The 17,442-nt window shown below is 44.3% G+C and overlaps 1 protein-coding gene across 6 annotated transcripts in view; it reads right to left on the reverse strand.

Moving 5' to 3' along the window:
* Positions 1 to 10,556: 10,556 nt before the first annotated feature.
* Positions 10,557 to 17,442, reverse strand: part of LOC128332764 (sialic acid-binding Ig-like lectin 8) — a 28,516-nt gene continuing 21,630 nt past the window's right edge. For 4 of the 6 annotated variants that reach the window (XM_053267459.1, XM_053267463.1, XM_053267461.1 and 1 more), the window contains 6 exons: positions 17,146 to 17,199; positions 16,766 to 17,023; positions 15,592 to 15,900; positions 14,869 to 14,953; positions 12,989 to 13,109; positions 10,557 to 11,722 (listed from right to left, as the gene is read on the reverse strand). In XM_053267459.1, coding sequence (XP_053123434.1) covers positions 11,510 to 11,722; positions 12,989 to 13,109; positions 14,869 to 14,953; positions 15,592 to 15,900; positions 16,766 to 17,023; positions 17,146 to 17,199 — 1,040 coding nt within the window. In that variant the 3' untranslated portion in view covers positions 10,557 to 11,509. The remainder of the gene's footprint in view (positions 11,723 to 12,988; positions 13,110 to 14,868; positions 14,954 to 15,591; positions 15,901 to 16,765; positions 17,024 to 17,145; positions 17,200 to 17,442) is intronic. The other 2 variants (XM_053267464.1, XM_053267465.1) reach the window with 2 other exon arrangements.

Here is a 17,442-nt window from a genome sequence, read left to right on the forward strand (position 1 = left end):
GTGATGATTGAAAGCAGTTCTGGAGATTGTAATGGCTTCTTTGGAAAAGTATTGGAGTGGGAGGAAGGAATGGGGGGTGGGTGGGTTTGTCTCCAGTCAGAGTTGGCAACTCTATTCAATTTATTTTATTTATGTTTGTTTATTTATTTATTTAAAGTATTTCTATACCGCCCAAAACTTGCGTCTCTGGGCGGTTTACAATTAGAATCATTTAAAACGTTAAAGCAATTCACAATTACCATCATTTAAAACTTTTAAAACCCAGCACTAAAAATATTAAAACTATAAATCTCATTAAAAGCCTGGGTGAATAAATGTGTCTTCAGTGCCTTTTTAAAAGTTGCCAGAGATGGGGAGGCTCTGATTTCAACAAGGAACATATTCCAAAGTCCAGGGGCTGCAATGGAGAAGGCTTGTTCCCAAGAAGCTGCCAGACGAGTTGGCGGCAACCACAGACGAACCTCTCCAGATGATCTTAACAGGCGATGGTGCTCATAGTGAAGAAGATGTTTTCTTAAATACCCTGGATGTCTCCATTTTCTCCATTTAAAAAAGACCTCAAATAGCAGATGATGTGCACGACCTCTCTTCTGAAACCTTGGAGAGATGCTGCCAGTTGAAATAGAAAATATTGGGCCCCATAGACCCACTGGGTCTGATTAAGGAAAGGATGGCTTGATTCTCTCCCCCATCTTATGAAATATCAAGCTTCCCAATAGGGGACCTGCAACCCAACGTATTTAACTCCATCAATTATAAATAAAAACAATTTCTGCTCATGTATATTAAACCACTTATTCTTGTCAGACGACACGGCTCTAAAGAAAATGTCCTGATAGATTAAAGGGATTTCTCAGATATAACAATACTCCTGAGATGGATAAACTCACCATATGGCGAAGGGGATGTGAGGGGGCATTGAGCAAGATTACTTCATTTTTGAATGAAAGTAGGGATGGAGTCAAAGAGGGACATACTAGCGATGAAGTGTTGTAAAAGAGAGGTAAAGAAAGGACAACAGATGTCCTATATGAACTAAAGAGGAAATTTTAAGGGGTGTGTGTGTGTGTGTGTGTGTGTGTGTGTGTGTGTCCATGCCTAATAGTTGACCCAGGAGAAGAAGAATGTCTGGAAAGTATAATCTTGTAGCAGAGTGTAACAGAGCGAAAACGGTTCCCGGTTCGAATCCCTGCTGGTATGTTTAACACCTATATCGGGCAGCAGCGTTATAGGAAGATGCTGAAAGGCATCATCTCATACTGTTCAGGAGATGGCAAGGGTCAACCCCTCCTGGATTCCACCAAAGACAACCACAAGACTGTGTGGTTGCCAAGAGTCGACACCGACTCAACGGCACAACTTAATTTTATTATCAAATTATAAACCACAATCCTACTCTGAGTGAAAGATCACCCTAACAGAAAATTAAGTCTCAGACGTCCAGTAAGAAATACAGACGAATCAGTTTACAGAACTGATGATTGACACACAAACATTCTAAACTCTAGCCTAAGCCTATACACAGATAGACATACACCGGTGGCAAGAACAAAGACAATGTATGTAAACATAAATGATCCCAACAAATTTTTCTAAGGTATGGTCAGCAGTTGTTTTCAAGAGCTTCTGCAGCTCTTACAAATGGCACATCGGATGTTGTGCAGGATGCTGTGTAAGGAGGTGGTTGGTGGCTTGTCTCGAAAACCACTCACCCCACAAAGTAATCACTAGGCTTGTTCACACGATCCTGAAGCGGGGTTAAAGTGCTCAGCCAGGCTAGGAAACATAGGAAGCTGCCTTATATTGTCAGACCCTTGGTCCACCTAGCTCAGTATTGTCTTCACAGACTGGCAGCGGTTTCTCCAAAAAGCCTCCTTAAAAAGATGTGGTATTTATATACCGCTCTTCAACCAAAGTCCCCAAAGCAGTTTACATAGAAAAATACATACATAAATAAGATGGCTCCCTGTCCCCAAAAGGCTTATAATCTAAAAAGAAACAAAAGGCACAAACCAGCAACAGCCACTGAAGGGATGCTGTGTTGGGGTTGGATAGGGCCAGTTGCTCTCCCCCTGCTAAATATAAGAGAATCACCACTTTAAAAGTATCTCTTTGCTCAGTTAGCGAGGCTTACATTCTGCTACTTGTCCCTCATAAATCACTCTCCCTATTTCATCCCTGTTTTTGCATTTTCAAAAACTCTTATTTGAAAAACTGTTAGTTTCTGTACATGTACACCAGAGTTACTGAAGGTTCAGCCACTTCCCCTGAGCTTCTGGTTAAATCTCTGAATGAAAAGGCTGATGATTCTTGACTTTAGTGCTCATACACAGAAATAATAATAATAATAATAATTATTATTATTATTATTTACATTTTATATCCCGCTCTTTCTCCAAAGAGCCCAGAGCAGTGTACTACATAGGTTTCTCCTCACAACAACCCTGTGAAGTAGGTTAGGCTGGCTGGCCCAGAGTCACCCAGCTAGTCTCATAGCTTAATTTGGATTTGAACTGGGATCTCCCGGGTCCTAGTCCAGCACTCTAACCACTACACCACGCTGGCTTCATGCTGGAAATGCATGTGCAGGGACAGAAAATGTGCAGTCCAGGAAAATATTTACCATTCATTTCTGCTGAATGTTCCCACAGCGCTCTCTCATTCTTAAAACAACCAAGTAGGGATGTGTATGAAATTTGCACGAGTCGATTCACATTTTAATTAAATTGGAATCGATTCCATTTGGAACCCTTGGCGATACATTCAAATTGATTTGAATTCACCCGAATTTGAATCGATCTTGCTTGAATTCGCTGAATTTGAGCAAATTTGATTCAAATTAGGGGCAAATTCAAATCGATTCGAACAAATCTCCACTGTTCAATGGATCGAAATTGAATTGATTTGAATTTGATTCTAATTTGAATCAAGTCACGTGAATTTTGTGCACATCCCTACTTGTAAGGTGGTGCCATTCGTATTGTCTCTATGTTGTCGGTGAGGATGGAGAGATTGAGAGAATGTCGTTTGCTCAAAGTCACCTCATACGTTTGTGGCTGAGATGAGATTTGAACCCAGGACTGAGGCACTAGTTCTCCTAATCCTAAAGATCTGGGCTGACTGTCAGTTAGGAACACAGCGGCATCTATATCTTCCAGTGGTCTTTCTAGCATTAAATGTGCGGTAATTGCCAATATTAGCCCCAGTTAAAAAAGCACCTCAGATCATTGCGATGATTTTTAAAAATCGAATGCATTATCTCTACAATTAAAAATAAATACATGGAAGTATTGGTGCTCATCATTTTTTGGCCAAGCAATTAGAAGAAAATAATAAACTTTTAGTAGTTCAGCGCTAAATTATTCTAATAGCAATCATTTATCTCTCAAATTAAAGTTATTAACGTGGCTACACTTAATAAAATCTCACTGATGCTTCCCTCCAGGCCAGATGCTGAGAGCTCTTTAGAGAATTGGGGAAGGATCATAAAACCCTCATTTTAAACACATGAAGGCACAGTTGGGGCTTAATTTCAGAGCCATAGAATGTGTTTTCAATGCCTGGGCAGAGTTGTAGATATTTAAGAAGCAGCAGTGAAGAGTGTCCCTGAGCATGTGCAGAGTGCCTGTCCCACAGTACTGCATTGCCACGCCCTGTCATGTGGGATAAGTAGGTAGAAAGAAGGGCATCCAGGTCAGGCACTGATGCTTTCAAGCAGTCCTGGAGCCTTGACAACTTTTGCAGTAAAATGCCTTTCTGTTGTTTTCTTATCGTTATTACTATTTATTTATTTTTTTGTACTCTCTTTATACTAGCTCCAGCCAGCCTCTTAGTGTTAGATGTACTTAAAGGTAAAAGGTAACTTGTGCCGTCAAGTCGGTTTCGATTCCTGCCGCCCACAGAGACTTGTGATTTTTCTTTGGTAGAATACAGGAGGGGCTGACCATTGCCTCCTCCCGCGCAGAATGAGATGATGCCTTTCAGCACCTTCCTATATTGCTGCTGCCCGATATAGGTGTTTCCCGTAGTCTGGGAAACAGACCAGCAGGGATTCGAACCGGCAACCTCTGGCTTGCTAATCAAGTCATTTCCATTAGGTCATTATATATAACTACTACAACGACAATGATGACCACTATGATTATTTATATACCGTTCTTCAGCCACAGTTCTCAAAGTGGTTTACAGAGAAAAACAAATAATACATAAATAAGATGGTCCCCTGTCCCCGAAGGGCTCACAATCTAAAAAGAAACATGAGGCAGACACCAGCAACAGTCACTGGAGGGATGTTGTGCTGGGGATGGATAGGGCCAGTTGCTCCCCCCCTGCTAAATATAAGAGAATCGCCACTTTAAAAGGTGTCTCTGTCTTTGCAGGGGAAACCAGCTGCCAGATTGCAGTTTCATGAAGCCAGAGATTCCCAACCTGTAGTCAATCCCAATGTTGCTAAACTACAACATCCATCATCCCCAGCCACAATAAACTGTAGTTGGGGATTATGGGATTGTAGTTCAGCAACATCAGGAGGACCACAGGTTGGGAACCCCTGCATTAAGCCAAAACACACGGGCTAAGTGGTCATAGCAGAAGACGAAAAACTGGCACAGTTGCGTCTATGTTGGACGAACTTCTCAATGAATAGATCCACAGAATTTCTGAGTTACACCATAATTTGCATCATTCTGCACAATGCAGTGCCCTGTGCAATTCAAAAAGCTTGCATATTCTAAAACATTGTTGTTGTTATTTCTTGTTTACACAGTCATACAGGTGTTATTGACGGGTTTGTTTTATCCAGACATTGAGTCCTTCCCAAAGGCCTGGGATGGCTGGATTTTATTATCAATATTGTCATTGTTATTATTATAGATATCGTCGCAAAATATAGGCTGTTCCCAGTAAAGATGCTTTTTGTAATTGGCTGATGGTGATTTTTGTGGCCCCGATGGTGTTGAGGTGCTCTTCAAGGTGTTTTGGAATTGCACCTAGGCACCAATTACTACTGGGATGATGATGATGATGATGATGATGATGATGATGATGATTTTTATTTTTATTATTATTATAAATGGGGAGAAAAATCACCTTATATAACATTATTTCCAAGGAGAGTGCAGGAATATAATAAACACACTTTATTTCCAATGCTATATATGAAAGTCATATCACATCATTTGTGATAGAAGATTCCTAAATACACGCTAGAGGCTTTGGGAGTGCAAGCAAGCTAAAGAACTCCAGAAAAGGAAAATAACACTAAGGCACAGTCCAGACAAAGTAAATCTCTTCAAAGTCCTTCAGAATCCAAGGGAGTCCTTCAAAATCCACTTCAAAAGAAGAAGAATCTTATCTGCTTGGGATGGCAAGCGTGCTTGTCCAAGAGTCTTGGTGTCCAGTTTATTGGAGCTGGGGTGATGGGAGTTGTGGTTCAGCAACACTTGGAGTAGCACAGCCGAGCAAGCGCTGGCATAGACAAGAATTTATTTATTTATTTGACATATTTCTGTACCTCCCAAAACTGGCGTCTCTGGTCCATAGTGAGATGGGCCAATGATCTGACCTGGTATAATACAGCTTCCTATTTTCTGTGTTCCTGTCACGGGACTCAAAGCAACATACATGGCATTCACTCATCCAGGCACTGACCAGAACAAGATCTGCTTAACCTTGTCTTGGGACCAAGCTCTACCCTTAGATATGCCCAGAAACCAGATTTCTTGTTTTTATGGTACATCACCTTGGGCAAAATCTTTATTTGACAAGGTAGCGAATAACATCTTCAACAGATGAACACAACACGTTTCCCATTGAGTGAGTCTTGTGGGTGGTTCCATTTTTGCCCGAATTGTTATCCCTAGAGATGGACTGGAAACCTGACATATCCAGGAACTGTTCTGCGCCATGCCAAATCCTGCATGGAAATTGTGGGCCGTCATTTGACTTAGAGACATTTAGTTAAGGGCTCCCCAGGCGGTTCGTTGATTCATGGAGTCATTCATGGATTATATTTGCATCTGAATGCAGTCTAGTATGTCCAACAAAAATGACATCTAAAAAAAATTAAACACATTTTGAGAGTGAAGTAGAATACAACGGCTGACATCTGGAGCGGTGCTCTGGGGACACACCAGGGAGATGATTTGGAAAGCTTTCCTATCTGCATGGCATCAGGTGTGCCACAACGGGAAATGAATTTCAATTATTTGTGCTGCCTCTGGAAGTAACCTATCAGCCAAAAAATATGTCTCTGACAGTCATGCAGCCCTCAGGGACATATTTTCCAATGACACAGGCCACTTCTGGAGGTAGCACACAAACCAGAAAAGCATTCCCACCTCCTGCCTGCATGGATTCAACACTAGTGGGAAGTTATCTAGAGTGTAGACATGGTGCACTGCTCAATCTATTGAAGCTGTTGTTCTTCTTCTTGGTTACATCAGGACTGGATCTCCATTGTGCACTCCACATGGTGCTGCTTTTGAAAATGTTTTGAAAATTCAGCTAGTGCAAGACACAGAGACTAAAGTCTTTTTGAATGGGACTGGTTTTTCGGAGCATGTAACTCCATTATAGTCAAAGCTTATATGGACTTTCTGTTCTGATGCCAATAATCGTGTTGATTTTTACCATCTTCTCAGAATTCCATTGAAACAAATATGCTAAATGAATAAATAATCCCCTAAAATCACTGGTGCCATTTTGACAAGGACGGTCCTTTTATGAGGCGAGGCAGTCAGCTCAGGCGACCTTTGGCCACTGTGGCAGGGGATGATGGCAGTTGTAGTCCACCAACATCTGCGGACACAAAATGGAGAACTCCTGTGTAATGGCACTGGTTGTGAACTGCCTAGAATGGTTAGGAGGGTGCAGTATATAACATATATGTAAACAAACAAATTTGGACGCAAAGTAAATATTGTCTTATTGCAGCATGTGTTTTCTGGCATGAGCAGCTCTTGAATTGTTTTATCTCCTTGCTTTCTTTTTTCTTTTTTGACGGGGGCGGGGGAGTGTTTCCTGATGCTTTATTTGTTTATTTGCCCTTTTAAGAAAAATGGCATTGTTTCTTTTTAATTGCAGTTAGCTGCTTCAGGCATGCCAGTAATGGAACAGGAAGGCAGGGTGTTAGTATTTTAAATAAATTAAACCAATACTGCACATCAAAGCCTCAGAGAGAAGTCCTGTCCTCCAAGATACTTTGCATTCAGCCTATTCACAGCATGCACACTCTCTCTCTTTCCCTCCCTCTCCCCTCCCTCTCCCCCTTCCTCTCCCTCTCCCCTATCTGTTCCCTTCTCCTATCTCTCTCCCACCCCTTCTCTCTCTCCCCTCTCCCCTCCTCCCCTCCCCTTCTCCCTCTCTCCTTGCCCTCTCCCTCTTTCCCTCCCAATCTTCCCCTCCTTCCATCTCCCTCCCTCCCTCCTCTCTTCCTCTCTTCTCCCCTTCTCCCTCTTTCCCTCCCCTCTCCCCTCCCTCTTCTCTCCCTCTCCCTCTTCCCCTCCCTCTTTCCCTCTCACTGTCTCTCCCCCTCTCCTTCCATCTCTCTCTCTCCTCTCTCCCTCCACTCTCTCCTCCCCCTCTCCTTCTCCTTCTCCCTCCCCTTCCCAATTCCAGCTGCAACATTAAGGCACTTCAGATTCAACCTGCCATGCTCTCACTCCACATCCCACTGCTGCAAGTAATATGCCCATTCCCCACATCATCTGAAGTCATTAAGAAGCATTGTGGCACCAATGTAGGCATGACGAAAACCAGAGATTCCCCTCCCCCCACCATGCGCTCCCACAGAGCATCTCATGTGCAGTCAGGATTTTCCAGCAATCTCTGCTTGGCTATGCAACAACTTCACATGAAGCTACGTACCAAGGCAACATGACAAGGCAACATTAAGTCCAGAGGCACACGTTCAGATCTAGAGGCACCATCCATTCAAGACGAAACTAAGATATACCAACTCAACATGAAGCTAAGATTGACAAGTCATGTCCAGATCCAGAGGCGTCATTATATTGTGGACACCCTGACTCCAACATTAAACCCGGGGTTACCAATCCAGAATTATCCAGCTCCAGAATCATCCAGATCCAGAATTATCCAGAATTATCCAGATCCAGAATTATCCAGAATCATCCAGATCCAGAGGCATCATTATATTGTGGACACGCTGACTCCAACATTAAACCCAGGGTTACCAATCCAGAATTATGTAGAATCCAGGCCTGTGTCTGATTCCATTTTATTAAGGAATCAATTAATGCCTGAACTCAGATGAACTGACCAGTACATGACACCCACGTGTCATGAATTGCCTCTGGGACAGATGGTAGTTGCTTTGTGAAGGAAGGGGCAATACAGCATTGTTTCTCAATGTTTGTGAAATGGGTAATCGAGAGACACAATGGCCAGGCTTGGTTTCCTGTCTCACACATATCCAAACGCTATAACTGTGGAATGCCTTTACTGAAGCATAGCAGGAAGATTTACACACATACTAGCAATTTGGATATGTTGCTGCCCTGCTCGTTCATCTTGAATGAGAATCTCATAGCCCAGCGGGCCAGGTTGAGTTCTGATCTTTGCCAGTACTACTAAACTCCTTGCAACAGGAATTCAAACGGAGTAAAATGATTAACCTCTTAAAATGTGCCTGAACTTGCTTTCAGGTAATGTCTTTGGGGGAACCTGGGAGCTGAGATCACATTTTCTCTTACCAAAAAAGTCTGCGCTAATCATTGGTGATTGCTCTGCTTTGCCCAAAGGGGAGATCCTGTCTTTCTCTGAGGGATATTTGCTATGTAGAATTAGAAGCATTGTTATACCATATTGCTGTCTTTAGAATTCCACCCTAGGTAAATGCACACAAAAGAAAATTATTTAACTGCTCTCTCACAGCTATAGCTTTGAATTTTCCTTCTCTTAACACCTTTCTAACACTCTTGGGGGACCAGGTGCCAGAAAATCTGGGGACAAAAAAAGATGCCCATTTGCAAGCTCTAAAGATGCAGATTTGCTTTGGGAATGTCAATAAAACAATATTCTGCCCAAACAGGAGATGGGACCCAGATCCTGTTTACCCTTGACTGAATAATTAGAAGACAGGATCTGGAGGGCAATAGCAATTAACACCTTTTGTGATCCAGGAAGGATAATGATATTTTGATTATACTCTATGGAGATCAAATGATGGAACAACTATAAGAAGGGGTCTCTGGACATGGCAAATTAGTAACCTTTGCCTAACAAGCAATATTTAGGTTAGGCTGGCAGGGGGAGGGGAACCTCCACGGGACACCACCACTCTACCTCCTTGGAGAAGTCCCTCAGAGTGGGTAAGTTAAAAAAAAATCCCCCAAAACACGTTTGACGAACGCCTGCATGGGTGTGTGTGTGTGTGTGTGTGTTCGGTATGGGGTCAAGCCGAACCGGTGTGGTTCGGCTCAACCCCGAACCTTCAAACCAAACCAGTTCAATATTGAACCGGTTTGGATTCGAACCTGTTTGCACACCCTTAATGCATGTACAATCTGTGCACAGTGTGTATATGTACAGATCTATACACATGTAGTTATTTGTGCATTATGTTTAATGCATGTACAGCTGTACACTTCCTATTTGTAGCCTGCATTTGAGGGGTCTGTATCCAGGTTCACTTTTAAAAGGAATATATGCAGTCATTCACACAAGCACATGCACATGATTTCAGACACCTGAACGCACACACAACATAATGTCTGAAGAGGGCAATGGCCAAGTGGATTTTTCTCATAATTAGGGGGTGACTGGATTACACTTTTCCAAAATTGTCGGGGCTGTAATTAATGGGGAAGTTCTTTAATGAGAGCCAGTGTGGTGTAGTGGTTAGAGTGTGGGACAGGGAAGATCTGAGTTCAAATCCCAGCTCAGCCATGGAATTCACTGGGGGGATCCAGGCCAGTCATTTATCTCTCTGCCTAACCTACCTCACAAGGTTGTTGTGAGAATTCACATAATCACTCTGGGCTCTATGGAGGAAGAGTGGGATACAATGTAAAAACATAAAAATAAATAAATAATAATGTTTTTAATTCTGGCTCGAGTGCTTGAATGAGTGAGTGGGGCCAGAGTCTCATTACAGGTTAGCTCAGAACTCGCTGATGGCTGCCAGAGCCATTTTAGTGGTGGCTCCGCTATTGTGGAATTGTCTCCTTGAGGTCGTCTCTCTTCTCATTTTTTTATGATAGGCTTTAAGAACATTTATGTTCCATAAAGCCTGTATGACTGATTTCATAATTCCTGGCTCTTAAATTCAAAATTAGATGAAGCTGGATTTTTAGGCCGATTTGTTTTAATTATTGGGCTGGTTCAGAGATGATACAGTTAAGCCTGGTGCCATACGATGTCCTCAGTACCAAAGAGTGCATGCTTCTCTCTTCCCATGCTCATATGTGTCTCCCCCTTTGGAGAAAAAAGGAGGCTGTCAACCATCTGGGATGCAATGGTTCATTCTGGATTTGGATGCGGAAGTCTCCTGTCTCCTAACCTACCTCCTAGAAGGAAACAACCATAGAGCTGCCAAGAGTTAATGATGTGTATTAAACATTTTACCAGGAAAAAAAGAGCTGCACAGAATATGTTTTTTTCCTTAAATCAAATTGTTCAAGTGACGTCAAACATTGTTGCAGAGTTTGGGAACACTCTCTTGTTGACAGTTCATTCTCTTCATAGTGAACATTCCATGACATCACAGCTATTCAGCCAATCGCTTGAGAAGGGGAGAGGTTCACAGACAAACAGACAGGCAGCTGACAGACAATTTTAAGTTTATTGGCTGACATCCTGACTATAGTACTCAGTAGAACTACTGAGGAGTTCCTCTAAAAGGTTACTAAGGTTCAACAGGATTTTCTGTAGTATATTTAGTCAGGATGTCAGCCATTACTCTATAACATTTTTAAACATTCATTAAAAAATCAACAGCTGGACTGATCTCCTTGAACATCCACAGAGTTAATGCTATCATCATACAGGAATGTCATGTGAAATTTCAGGGCCTTCTTTCTGCCCAGTCATTCGAGAGGTATTGCTATATTTTTGTACTTTCCCATTGATCCCTATGAGGAAATTATGCTTTAAGTTGGAGATCCAGACGCGGCTCCTTCTAGTGGTGGCCTGAGTTCATTGCACACATTTGCTCAACTCTAGATCCGCCTCTGCTGCCAGGTAAGGGGAGCACCAGGGTGGGGACCACAATGAGGTAGTCAGTGGAAGCCAGTGGGCACCCTTCTCCACCTCTGATTTGTCCTGCCTGATCGACTGGGATGGGGAAATGAAGTGACTTTGAAGGAACTGTATTCAGAAATGGCTTCCTGCCCACTCTCACCTTCCACGTCCACTTCCTACTCCCCTCTTGGAAGGAGTCAGTTCATGTAAGTCCTGCGTGATCATCAGAGTCAGAGTGACCCCCTTGCCTGACGCAGAGCCCCATCTCCCGGTTATCCTGAGATGTGCTTGTTGAGGGATAAGGGTTTCATTTCCGTTTGATCTCTGAATACTCCACCGATTCCACCTCTGGTGATTCCACCTCTGGTGTTGCTTTATTTTTCTGCTTGAACTCGAGGGCTGCATAATGCACATCCTCCGGGTCATCTGTGTTTGGATTTGGAACTCTGGACCTGTGGTCGGGTTTAGCATTTCTCTCTCCAGCAGCTTTGGGCTTACCGACCTGGGGAGTTCTTGGAATCTGAAACAGAGGAGGGGAAATGACATGGGCAATATTGTATTTCACTCCTACCAACCCACTTTCTAAGTGATGAGTTCATCATGAGCTGATGTTGGAAGCAGATCATTGAAATAAGGGCCACACTGAAATGCACAAATGCAACCTCCAATGTTCCCTTTAACAGGGGTTTCCAGATGTTGTTGACTACAACTCCCATAATCCCCAGCCAAAGGCCACTGCAGCTAGGGATACTGGGAGTTCTAGTGAACAACATCTGAACAACATCTGTAGTGAACAACATCCAAGCAATCCTTGTTAGAGGGAACACTGACAACCTCCCTCCTCTAGGTTTGGGCAATTAAGGCTACCCTTGCAAGACCTGGACGGCTAGGTTTAAATCAGAACTACTCACTAGAACCCATTTACCAAAAGATACACTTTGCAAGAGGTCAGCTGCTGGCCGATTACAGAAGGGGGAATAAAGGGTTAAATTAAATGGTTAAATGTACTGCTTGGCATTAACACATGCCAAAATGAATGTTTATTGGATAAATATATATGTAAATATCAAAAATCACTGGCCAAAATGTTATTGGCTTTTTGTACTCACAATCAGGGTCTTAAAGAGCAGTATATGTGCGCTGAATCCCCCACACATCCAAAGCAATTTATGAATTGAATAATGGTTTAGACTACAGAAATTAAAAGCTTATCCCATTAGGGATGGAGTCATAGATCAGTAGTAGAACATCTGCTTAACATGCAGAAAGTCCCAGCTTCAATTCCCAGTATCTACAGGTAGGGCTGAGAAAAATTCTTCTCAAAGCCCTGGAGAGTTGCTGCCAGGCAGAGTAGGCAATATTGGGCTAGATAGACCAATGGCCTGACTCAGGAGACAGCAGCTTCTGATGTGGTTCCTAAAATAAAGGTAAAGTTTACTTTACCATTGAGTCGGTGTTGTGTTGTCGAGTCGATGTTGACTCCTGAAGACCACAGAGCCCTGTGGTTTTCTTTGGTAGAATACAGGAGGGGTTGACCATGGCCATCTCCCACACAGTAAGAGATGATGCCTTTCAGCATCTTCCTGTAACACTACTGCCCGATATAGGTGTTTCCCATTGTCTGGAAAACATACCAGCGGGGATTCGAACCGGCACCTCTTGCTCCCTAGGCAAATGACTTCCCCACTGTGCCATTAGGTCCTTAATCCAATATTCAGGCTCTTGGGGAGCTATTTGCCTTCACTCTATCAGGCCAGACGATCTAGGACAACACAGCTTTACCTACCACAGGTGGAATGTTGCTGTAGATCTGGCTGGGATTGTGGACTCTCTGGTGTATTCCGTTTACAGCCTCCGCAGCCTCTGTACTGCCTGCTTTCGGCGATGCTTTCCTCTTCTTATAAAACCTCAAAGTGAATTGATCAGAACAGTGTATGGATCTCCTTTTATTAGTCACTTCTCCATCCCATCCCTTCTCCTGTAGAAACAGGGGCGGCCCCTTCGTGAGGCAAGGTGAGACAGCTGCTTCCGGCGGCAGATTATTTAGGTTCCAGCAGGGTGGCACTATGCCCTCCCACCATCGCCATCAGAGCAGCTCTTTGGGACTGATCTGACCCTAGTGAGCTTTGCAAGGAGCACCTTTCCACCGCTCCTTGTAAAGATCTCAAGAAGCACGAGGAGAGAAGATGAGGCTGCTGGCCACCTTCCCCCACTCTCTGCCCCCCATTCCATAAGAACAGCCCTGCTGAATCAGGCCCAAGGCCCATCCAGTCCAATGTCCTGTTTCACACAGTGGCCCACCAGATGCCACTGGAAGCCTAGAGGCATGAGTTGAAGGCATGCCCTCTCTCCTGCTGTTACTCCCCTGCACCTCTGAGGTGGCCTATAGCCCTCCGATGAGTAGCCATTGACAGATCTCTCCTCTATGAAGTTATCCAAATCCCTCTTAAAGCCATCCAAACTAGTAGCCAACACCACATCTTGTGGCAGAGAATTCTACAAGTTGATTATGCATTGTGTGGAAAAGTACTTCCGTTTGTGGGACCTATGACCCTCCCACTTGCAAAGGTCTATTTTGACAGCACGGAGCACACATCTAGTGTGATGGAGAAACCATCTAAGAGAATTCTCCCAGAATTCTTGTGTGTTGGGAAGGATTCAGCAACAGCAGTCCAACAATGTAACAAGTAACTCAGCACATCGCCCAGCACTCTGTTGATATGTGAAGTTCTGCAAAATTTGATATTTCCAAATGTGATATTTTTGAATATTGTGGTGCCTCCACGGAGTGATTTATTCAATCTTCAGCACAAATTCTGCTGGGAGATATAACGAGACGTCTGCAAGACGTTTGAGTACATTGCGTCCATTCTTAGCGCCATCTGTTGGCAATCTGTGAAAAAGCAATGAAGAGGCGCGTCTCTTCAATACTTCTTTTATTCCTAATTTTACAAGACATGGCTTTTTCAGAGATGGCCAGCAAATGATGCTATGAGCATACGTGATGTACCTGAACATCTTGGAATGTCTCAGTGGCAGCACCAGGAAAAAAAGAGAGAGAGGTTGCATAGAAGGGGGAAAGTGCATTTATGGGTGGGTGAGCTGTGTCCCGCGTGTTAGAATTTTGAAACGGAAAGCGGGGGCAGGTGAGGGGGAGAAACTACTTGTCTTAGGGGATGCCTTACCCCCTTTCTCCACTTCTGGAGCCTCCCCTGGGATGTCTCATTACATCTCCTGTTGGGATTTGGGCTGAAGTTGGGATAAATCATCATCTAGAACAGGGATTCTCAAGATTGGGTCCCCAGATATTATTGGACTTCAACTCCCATAATCCCCAATCAAAGGCCACTGGGGCTGAGGATTATGGGAGCTGAAGTCCAATAAAATCTGGGGACCTAGCCTTGAGAATCCCTGATCTAGAAGAGTTCCTGTACAGGAAGCCTGGAGGCGTGGGATGGGGTTTAGCCAGATTGAGACATGGTCAATATGAAAACATCATTGTTGGGCTGGTTCTGTCATTTGCTGGCCTTTCAGATTGTGATACCATTTGCCTAAGAATGCAACAGTGCTGGTCAGACCAGTCAAATAAGGGAACGGTTGGTCTTGTGATGTGGTGGGAGGACCCAGGCAAAGGCAAATGTGGAAATTAAAGGGAAAAGAACTCACTTGATCAGGCACAGGACTAGTAGGATGACACCGGCTGCCAGCAACGCACCACACAATCCAGAAATGAGCAGAGTTTTGTAGTGGTCTGCAATGATAAACCCAGATTTCAGGAGGGAAATAAATATGGAACTTGGGAAATCCAGCTGTCAGCCTTCTGTTGAGTCACCAAATTATTATTATTATTTATTAGATTTCTATACTGCCCTTCCAAAAATGGCTCAGGGCGCTTTACACAGAGAAATAAGATGGATCCCTTTCCCCAAAGGGCTCACAATATAAAAACCAAATCCCCTTTTCTTTTGCAAAAGCAGATCAAACAGTTTCCTCTTTGGGAAACAGGCCTCTCAAAATGTGGAGCCGTCAACATCACAGCATCACTCATGCGGTTGCTGCCTTTTATTCCAGGAGTCTTTCCCTGGTGCTTTTACTTCGTATCTCCCCAGAAGGGAGTGTGTGCTTTCACACTTCAGCCAGATTCTTCCCAAAGACCCTACAAGATCTTGGGGAGCATTTCGCACACAACTCGGATTTAAACCCTGTATTTCAGTCGCTTTTTCGAGAGAAAGCGAGAGCAGCTTCTAGACAAGCTTTTGAGATTTATTCATTCGATTTCTATACCGCCCTTCCAAAAATGGCTCAGGGTGGTTTGCACAGAGAAATAACAAATAAATGTTGCAGCATTGCCAGGTCTGCACAGGAATCCGGAATCTGGCCGAGTCTCACCTGTTTTCAAGGAACTGAGCAGAAAATGCATTGTGTAGATTCCAATAGAATTGTTCCCGAGGCAGATAATGCTGTGGTCCCCATCCAGGCTGCCTGTCCAGATTAGGGTGCTGGTGACCTCGTCCCCCTGGACCCGAGAAGTGACCCGTAGGGACCCCTTGGTCATGTTCTCACTGATGTCCTCCCCCATCACTTGCCAGTAAATCTGGGGTGGAGGCCTGGAGTGCAGGGAACAGGTGCAGAGGAGGCGATTGTCCTCGTGCTGACATGTGGTATGTGTCTGTGGGTTTCTGCTGCGCTTGGGGGCATCTGGAAAGGAGCACAAGTCAAGGTGAACCAACGCAGATCCAGAAGGACAGGGCTAGTTGCAGTACTGGAATGCATCCACTAGAGGCAGCTGGGAGCAACCTGGGAGAGGTCCTCTTGTTCTGAGATATACTACTGTGATGATTGTTCCCTGGGACTTTTACACACAGATGGCTTTGCAGTGAGTTTGTGGGGAGGCTTGACTGCAAACTCAAAGTTGTCCCCCAAAACAGACACAAATATTGGATTTTTTTACCCTGGATATAAATCGGGGTACGCTCTCAACGCGCAGCAAAATACCTGAATCGTGTGTGAACTGCTCCCCAATAACTTGCAGGGACTTCGGGGTAAATCTGGCCAATATGTGAACACCCCCTCTCCATTCCGGAGGAGGTGCGTGTGAAAGGGCTTTAAAAACCCCATGTGGAAAACTTCCTGGTAGAGGCCTCTTCTATTGCACAAAGTACACCCTTGCACAAGGAGCAGGCTTGGGTCTGAATATTTTGTCCCCACCCCAGCTTTAGGATTAGCTTGAAAACTGGGGTAGAATTTTCAGATTGTTTGGGGCAACAACAGCTATCGGGGGTGGTGGGAGAAATTTGGGTGACACGGCTTTTCCAGCAATGGGTCTGCAGAGAGGGCAAACGCGATATCGATGGATGCAGCTGTTAAAGACACAGGAGCCTCTGTTCTTTAAAAAGCTGGCCACCCTAAATATGAGCGCTGCTTCCGTCTCTTTTGCAGAGCTCTGCTTCCAAATTGAACCTCAGCGACATCGCAGCAGCGGGCAAGGGCATGCCCTGTCGGATGGATATAGCATTTGCCTTGCAGCAGGGAGTTCCACAGGTTAACCCCAATCTTGACTCACACGCGATGACGAGCAGGAAGGTCCCGTGAGCAGAACCTAGGGAGTTCTGGAGCTGGCACGTGTATTCACCCTCATCCTCAACTCTCAAATTGCTCAGTTCCAACCAGCTATCTTGGCCTTGTTTCTCCCAGGTCTTTCCCCCCTTGGCCCAATGCGTGCTGTTGAGTGGAGGGTTGCTATCAGCCTTGCAGTATAGCCGCAGTGTGCCGCCTTCCCAAGCCGTCAGCTGAGAGCCATTGGCCACTGTCCTGGGGGGATCTGTAATCATAGTAAAATGCCAGTCACCCCCCTATGAGAGAGCAACAGCCCCTTGCTGCCAGCATCCTCCGGGGGAGAAAAGGGCCACATTTTGGCCGGGGCACATTAATGCCCTCTGATACCTTGACTTAGTGCTGGCTCTCTCATGTAAGCTTGGGTGACATTTCTTGGAGGATCTGCAACAGACACATCGACATTTAATGTGATAACAATGCTTCTACCAATGAACTGCGTAACGTCTGACCTGCAATAGAGAGTCTTCTATCACTCCCGACTGGTATGTCCATCAAGATTGTATAACATCATAATCTGACCCTAAAATATCACAGGGTTAAGACCATGTTTCGGACAGTGCGCGTTCTGCACCCCGACTTCCCCCAAAGACCCACATTCCGCTTCTCCTTTTCTGCAATCCGAAT

This window comes from Hemicordylus capensis, chromosome 7, assembly GCF_027244095.1.
Source record: "Hemicordylus capensis ecotype Gifberg chromosome 7, rHemCap1.1.pri, whole genome shotgun sequence".
NCBI lineage: Eukaryota > Metazoa > Chordata > Lepidosauria > Squamata > Cordylidae > Hemicordylus > Hemicordylus capensis.